Source organism: Neofelis nebulosa, chromosome 1 (genome assembly GCF_028018385.1).
Source record: "Neofelis nebulosa isolate mNeoNeb1 chromosome 1, mNeoNeb1.pri, whole genome shotgun sequence".
In the NCBI taxonomy this organism is placed as follows: domain Eukaryota; kingdom Metazoa; phylum Chordata; class Mammalia; order Carnivora; family Felidae; genus Neofelis; species Neofelis nebulosa.
The window spans coordinates 148924873-148933157 of record NC_080782.1 but is presented as its reverse complement, the minus strand read 5'-3'; the positions used below and the strand labels follow the sequence as shown (position 1 = coordinate 148933157).

At 47.4% G+C, this 8285-nt stretch overlaps 1 protein-coding gene across 1 annotated transcript; it reads left to right on the top strand.

The window, feature by feature from the left end:
• Positions 1 to 7061: 7061 nt before the first annotated feature.
• On the top strand, positions 7062 to 8023 carry LOC131517248 (olfactory receptor 1D2-like). The gene has a single exon (XM_058739127.1). It carries the CDS (start codon positions 7082 to 7084, stop codon positions 8021 to 8023), a length of 942 nt encoding a protein of 313 aa, XP_058595110.1. The 5' UTR covers positions 7062 to 7081.
• Positions 8024 to 8285: the final 262 nt, after the last annotated feature.

Genomic DNA, 8285 nt, shown 5'->3' with positions numbered 1-8285 from the left:
ATCAGAGGAAAAAAATAAAAAAATTTAAAAATCAAGGTATCCCGAATTGGGCACATGAGTGGATACAAAGAAGGTTCTGGGCTCCTACTTGTAATTATAACTTATAATGAGCCGAACTGAAGAAACAAACATGTGTGTTGAGATTTGCTGCAGGCTCTGTGGTGAGAATTGGTGAGTCATTCCTGGTTGTGGTTTCCTGCACATGAAGCACTCACAGGACAGGAACTGATCATAAATTAATGCTCAGCATCCTGGGGGTCTCTAGTGCCCAATCCCACAAGAACAGAGCAGGACCAGGCTGGCAGAGGCCTCCCCGGGTGCAGTCAGGAAATCAGGACTATGTCTGGGAATTCACCCTCCAGGGCCTCCTCTCTGCAGCTGGGACTCCCAACAGACACCACCCATTCCTCACAGGCAACTTCCATCCAGTACTAATTAGCCGCTAGGGGCCAGCTCTTTGCAAGCAATTGAAACAACTTGCAGAGAAAAGTTGGCCTTCAGCTCTGTGAATGTTGAAAGAGAGGCACATCCCTCTTTTCAGCGCATTTCCCCAGACACTGCTCTCCCCAGGGCATTGATTCCACAGCCATTGCAATGAGATGTTTTCAAGCGTCATGGAGTCATCTCCCTCCAACTTTGTGCTTCAAAGTGTCTACTCCAAGGCTATGCCAGCCTAGGGAGCCTTTCACGAGAGCCTGGTACTGTCTCTTATGAGCTGAAGCCTTTCCCTGGGTATTGCAACCTCATAAAGATTGTCACTGTCCTGCCTGTAGCATCTCGTTGCCCTGTGCTTGAGGCCAGAAGCTAAGCTTCACATGGACTTTGTCTTTCACAATGTCAATCAGCCTTTAGCAGACGACCTTGTTCCAGACCCTGACCTTTTGTCATATTTACCTTTTGTCAGAGGAGAGATGGTTTTTGTCGAGTTGATGAACTCTAACTCCTAATAAGTCTGGTTATATAGAACTTTTCACGTGTGAGCCATGCAGAGGCAACCAGGGTCTTGCCAAACCCATTTGCAAATCAGGCCATCTTTTATTTGCTAGAAACTTCAGACATACCATGTTGACAGTCAGAAACTACTGGTTTGGGCTCCTTATAATTCTTAAATGCGAGATATGAGTGATATATAGGCACATCCCTGACTTTGTTTCTTGTTATATTTGCCAAGTAAGATGTCAGACCATTTTTGTTCTTTCCTAGGTCTTTGCATATAGACAAATCACTTTTGAGCCAAGTTATGTGAGCACAATACAGACTTCCCGTAACTGATGCTCATATACAACCTGCCATTTCATACCTTTCAGAATTTGGTAGAGGGGCTCCGGGGTGGCTCAGTCAGTTTATCGCCCTACTTTGCCTCAGGTCATGATCTCACAGTTCGGTTCATGAATTCAAGCCCCACATTGGGCTTTCTGCTATCAGCACAGAGCCTGCTTCAGATCCTCTGTCCCCCTCTCTCTCTCTGCCCTTCCCATTTGTTCTCTCTCCATCTTTCAAACTAAATAAATAAAAACTTAAAAAAAAAAAAGAATTTGGTACAAAGAGCAGTTTCCTAAAATTGTGGGCAGAGACATGACATGAGGCCAGGGTTGATTTTATGTTGTATTCCAATCATTTATGTGTGGGAAGCTGTGCCCTCTCCCCAACTAGAGGGAAAGCAGAGTGAACACAGGCCTACACCTTTTCCACTTCTCTCTCCTGTAGAGCCTGGAACAGTCCCTGTCATATAGCAGGTGTCCAATAAACAGTGAATAAATCACATAACCAGAGAAGGAATGTTGTCAATGAGACCAAGATCATTTTACAACTGGTACAGGTAATGCTAGAGAGATGTGGGACACATGAGTTCCAGGCGCTGCTCAGTAAGGACCCTGGTACCTCCCTCAGCACAGTCACAGATAAAATCATGGTGGCTGCCAAGATTACACCATGCATTGGGGCGCCTGGGTGGCTCAGTCGGTTAAGTGTCCGACTTCAGCTCAGGTCATGATCTCGCAGTTCACAAGTTTGAGCCCCGCGTTGGGCTCTATCCTGACAGCTCGGAGCCTGGAGCCTGCTTCTGATTCTGTGTCTCCCTCTCTCTCTGACCCTCCCCCCGTTCATGCTCTGTCTTTCTCTGTCTCAAAAATAAATAAACGTTAAAAAAAAAAAAAAAAGATTACACCGTGCATCGAATCCACCCCATGGAGGTCAGGAAGGTGACTTCTGACCCCAGTGACAACATGGAGATTAGGAACCCTAAGCCCCAAACACTCAGATGCAGCATGACAAAGGCCACTGCCCAAACTCTGTTTCCTGGCACTTTCCACCCCATCACATCACGGATGGTTCTCCAACACCTCATGCCATTTTTTTAAATGTTTATTCATTTTTGAGAGAGAGAGAGCCGGGGAGAGGCAGGGAGACAGAGACAGAGAGAGAGGGAGACAGAATCCTAAGCGAGAGAGAGAGAGAGAGAGAGAGAGAGAGAGAGAGAGAATCCCAAGCAAGGCTCCACACTGTCAGCACAGAGCCCAACACAGGGCTCAAACTCAAAATACGTGAGATCATAACCTGAGCCGAAATCAAGAGTTGGATGCTTAACTGACTGAGCCACCCAGATGCCCCCATCTTGTGCCATTCTAACGAACTCCCAAAATATATATTCAGAATAATCAGAGGATAAGGTGGGTCCGCTCCAAATTAGGACTTAGATTCGTCAACTCCTCAGTCCTTGGATGAAGGCAAAATGGGACACAGAGTACTGAGGAATGACACAGCCAGGACTCTTCAGTGAATGTGGATCTGTGGATGCCTATACTCCAGGTGGACCTTGACCTAACCTGGAAAATTCCCAACAGGAAAAACTTACATCCCTGACTTACAGCACGGATGCAATCCTCTGGAGTAGATGATACATTTGTGATCTGCAGCACACAGACAGATTCTCTGTGGACTGCCTGTAATCAGGAGCTTTGGGAGTTCACTCTGGTGGGGACCATAAAATCCCTACACATCCATAGAAGGAATAGTGTTCCAGCCCGAGGATAAGGGAATAGACCGTGCCACCCTGGACCCCAGGTATTGTCCCCACACCCCAGGGCAGTGAGATTTGAGTAGGTGGCTACCCATAAGTCCATAAGCATACTTCCCAACCTTGCTAGTCTAATTATCACACTTGCTGTCTGACCGACCTGTCACACAGGGCTGCAAAAAGGTAAGTGAGGTCATGTATGGGAAAGTCTTTACACATTTGAATCAACATAACTCTTTTAGGTATTATTGCATCATGACCTAAGAATGCTATCAATTAACCTCATTTGAAACTACAAAGTGCAAAATTCAGTCACACCGGGAACTCATACGGTGGCTCTATGTCCAACCTTGCTTAGACAACTGCAGGTTCCATGCTCCCAAACCAGGACCTCACCTCCACACGATGGCATGATCTTTTGCTTCATGTAACACCCTACAGGCCCACAGATAAAATCTCAGGGTCACCCTAAATTCCTGACTTATAGAAATTGTTAACAAAAAGGTTCAAAGAAGAGAAGGCTGCTTTGGGAAGAAGTGGGGACCCACCACTGAGGGTGAGCACCATGGGACCCACCACTGAGGGTGATGGTGGTGGGAGCACCGTCACTTGCAGCGGTGCTCCCGGCAGGTCTCTCCCATAGGTGGGAGGCTGCATCTCTTCGTCTCACCTGCCACAGTCCTGCTGCACTTGCTCTGCTCTGGGGGGGTAGAGGCAGTCATGGAACCTGCAGTCAGTCCCGGGGAGAGAAGTGAAGGCCAGCGCCACAACCTAGTGAAGGAATGAAGATCGGCACAGGCAGCCAGGTGAGGCCAGGGGAAGCCGGAAGGGAGGACACAGACACAGATGCTCAGACACAGACATCCCCCAGGATGTGAGGTTAGCACACGGACACGTGGTGGCACATCACCCACCTTTCATCTAATGGCTCCTCTGAGTGGGGGGAGGGTCTGGCCTCCAGGTTTTATTCTGTCAGAATTTTACAGGATCTCTGACGTGGTTCTGAGGAAAGGGCATAACAGATCTACCGAGAGCTGCCACCCACTGGCTTCCATGTCAGATGGAAGGACCGTGCCAGGCACTTTGAGCCGCTTTCTCCCTCATCCTCACAGGCTGCCCCCATTGTACAGAGGAGGAAACTGAGAACGAGCAGTTTGCTCAGGAATTAAATCCACTTCTAGACTAAAGGTGAGCCAGAGCAGGATCAGGAGGCATCAGCGTCCCCTGTCTTTCCCAGTGAGCAGCAGAGAATTCCAGAGAATGGGACATGGGCCCTGCATGGTGCAAAGTCCTATATAAACAAAATGGATTTTTGATGTTTTCATGTAAGGCTCCTGAACCAAACACTGGGCAATGTGAATTTTAAAGAAAATTTTGAAAAGTCTCTCTTTCTTGTCTTACATTTCCCAGTGTTCTCCCCCACAGGCGAGGCGCCATTTCCCTTACATCTTGCCATTAGTTTCCAATACATCTCAATCCTACTGGCTCCTCCTTGGCTTTAAACGTATCAATTTTTGAGTTTAGTAAGTGCTTTCTGGATGGCAGTAGTGCTCCCAGAAGATAGGGTCTGTTCCATTCTCTGGTGGTGCCACAGGGACGAGCTGAGTGCTCCACATGCACCTGACCAATGGTGATGTGAGCAAATGGACGAAAGTCTCCTCATTTATGCCATTTTGGTTTACTTCAATTTGTATGAAAGTAGAGGAAGATGTCCCTTAAGAATTCAGACTCTATGGTACAGATCAAATCCCACAAAACAAAGCATGATTACAACATAAATTCCCTATAGAACATAATGAGACCAAAGAACTACCCGGTGATCTGGTTGTTTCCAGAAATTTCTATTATTAAAAAATTCAGCTACATCCTGAAAATTTGTCAAAATGAGGCAAAAATTCATCTTGGGAAATCATATCTAATGTAAGATTCTGGCAAATAAATCATCCAAGGGGCACCTAGGTGGCTCAGTCAGTTAAGCCATCCAACTCTTGATTTCAGCTCAGGTCATGATCTCATGCTTTGTGAGATTGAGCCCCATGCCACATTGACAGCATGCGTGGTCCTGGACAGCATGAAGCCTGCTTGGGATTCTCTCACCTCTCTCTGCCTCTTCCCTGCTTGTGCACACACACACTCACTCTCTCCCTCAAAAATAAACATTTTAAAAAAATCATTCAAAGCCAATAGGTAAATAAATTACTCTGACTCATCTACTACATGAAGTGGGAAGAAGAGGGTCAGGAGGAAAGGGCTGGGGCCAGGGCATAATGCTGATAAGGTTAGGCTAAAGTCCTGAATGCTTTATTTGATTTTCTGTTTAAAACTGTAGACACGAACAACTCTGAACCTAAAATCAAAGTAAGATTTTCATCATCAACTGACTTTTTGCAAATTCTTCATCCCAGCTTTCTGAAATCCTTCAGAATTTAGACTGCCTGAGGAATAAGGAAATCTTGAGAAAGATTTGAGCTTCTAGAAGATACTAGAGAGGATGGCACATGGAAAGTGACTAGACTTTTCCCAAGGGATTCCAGGGGCCAGAACAGAAGGCAACCGTGGTGACAAAAATCAGCTAACACAGGGCAGCCTGGAGAGTGGGACCACTGTTAGCTCTGCCACTATGGGAGGGTCACTTACTTTTGCTGTGTGTCCCCCGCCTCCTGTGGAATAGGGACATTTATTGAATGACTGCAGAGGCAGGCTCTGTGGGATACCAGAGCCTTCTGTGTGCAGAGCTAAACAGAAGGAGTGCTCGGCGAGTACTAGCTGTTTGCCTTCCCAGCTGGTTGCTGCCAGGCAAGAATGGGAGCCCAGCATATCCAGGTCTGCTGATTTTTCAAGAGGTAGAATACAGACTTTATATGAAACCCTTGAGTTTTAACATGTCAGAAAATAGATGTCTTGTAAAACATTAAGGGTCTAAACCAAATAAATACACCTGCAGGCTATGCCTGGCTTACAGAGCCCGTTTGTTCCTCTGGTCTACAGTGGTCACAGGTCCTGGATCACACAGACCAGGAACACACAATTCCTCCTCCTTCATATAGTCAAAGAAATTCCTGTTGACACAGAGCCTTGGACTTGTCTAGGACTCAGCACTGCCTCCTTTTCACTCTGCTCACTTAGCAGCCCCTTCAAGTTATGCTTTAAGCCACAATTTTATTTACTAAATGCATTCATTAGTCACAGCAAAACACTTCTCATCCAACATAGTGTCCGTGTAGCTTTTGCTGGTAGATTTTTGGTGTGCAACACCTTTGTGAAAGTTCATTCTTTGACTACTTTGTTGAGCACTGACCACGTGCTGATTATTGTCCAGGCACAGGGCACAAAACAGACAGCGGCGTGGACACATGTTCTTAGAAGGGCACAGCCTCATGGGGAAAACACACTATAAACCAGTTAACTAACAAATGAGATAACCTCCTACAGAGGTACAAAGGTGATAAATCAGCCATGTGAAGGTCCAGGTGGAGAGAATGCCAGGCCAAGAACAGCCAGTGCAAAGGCCCTGCCTGGAGGCGAGAAGGGCATGAAGTCCCATGTGGCTGGCAGGACATGCAGTCAGACAAGCAAGTGAGAACCAGGGCAGGAAGGCCTGGTCAACTGAAGAGGACATGATAGCTGAATCAAAGTCAAAGATTCAGTGACGCTGCTCCCAGCACACAGCACCTAAGACCAACCAGGTAGGCCCTTGGTAGCAAGACAGTAGAGGCACAGGACAGGCTCCGGATTCAGATCATGGGTGCCACTTGCTATCCACGTGGTCTTGAGCAAACTACTTAATCTGAGTCTCAGTTATTTCATCTGAAAGTGGGAATCATAAAAGTCACTGTTTTATGGGGACCAAGAGAGACAGTACCCACGAAGTCCTTCGTATGGTGGCACGCAATAAAAAAACACTTGATAAAGAGCAGCAATTATTACAGGTACAAAACTCTGCTCACTTATCTGATTACAAATAACCTTTGATCTGATTCTTAACACACAGCAGGTCCAGGCTCTGCTGGGATTTCATCCTCCCCCTTGTGTGTGGAGCCTGTCACCTCCCTGAGCTATGGTGGGATGTCCAGGGGGAAGGAGAATGGGACAGGAGTCACCGAGTTCCTCCTGCTTGGCCTCACTGGTGACCAAGAGCAGCAGCGAATCCTCTTCTGGCTCTTCCTGTGTACATACTTGGTCACTGTGGCTGGGAACACACTCATCATCCTGGCCATCGGCTCCGATCCCCGCCTGCACACCCCCATGTACTTCTTCCTTACCAATCTCTCCTTTGTTGACATCTGCTTCACCACCAACCTAATCCCCAAGCTGTTGGTCAACCACATAGCAGGAACATGGACAATCTCTTACCCCCATTGCCTGACCCAGATGTACTTCCTCATCTCCTTTGCCAACCTGGACACCTTTCTGCTGGCTGTCATGGCCCTGGACCGTTACGTGGCCATCTGCAAGCCCCTGCAGTACTACGCCATCATCACCCCCCAGCTCTGTCGGGGATTGACCGCACTCATGTGGACGTGCTCTGGCCTCATCTCCCTAGTCCACACGCTCCTCATGAACAGACTGACATTCTGCTCCTGTGCCCGCGAGATCTCACACTTCTACTGCGACGCCTACCTGCTGATGAAGATCGCCTGCTCAGACACGCGTGTCAATCGGCACGTGTTCCTAGGTGCTGTGGTCCTGTTTGTGGCCCCCTCTGCACTCATTGTGGTCTCCTACATGTGCATAGCTGCAGCTGTCCTCCGGATTCCCTCCACCCCAGGAAGGCGCAAGGCATTTTCCACATGCAGCTCCCATCTGTCTGTGGTCATCGTTTTCTATGGAACTATCCTGGGGGTATATATTCGACCCCCCAACTCCTTCTCAGCTCAGGACACGGTAGCAACCATCATGTACACAGTGGTGACCCCTATGCTAAACCCCTTTATCTACAGCCTGAGGAACCAAGACATGAAGAAGGCTATGGGAAGTCTCTTCAGCAGGAGCTCAAAATCTTCTTAGTGATGGTGAGCACTGGGCTGATATCTGGAGAGGTCCAGGATGTCAGAAAACGGAACACAATGGCACCATTGACTCAATAATACCCACTTCCACACACTGAAAGATTATTTTCTGAGATGAAAAAGGCTAAAATTAGAGGAAATTTATATACTCTGTGTATATATTCTTCTATCTCTGAGAAACTCAGTCTCCTTCCAGTTCTTTCCTCTACCATCCCTAAGGTAGGACTATCATCCCCATGCTTCTAAGGTGGTTGCTGGGG

Coding starts and splice junctions, on each gene's coding strand:
- LOC131517248 (XM_058739127.1), top strand. CDS start 7,082: ATGTCCAGGGGGAAGGAGAATGGGACAGGAGTCACCGAGTTCCTCCTG.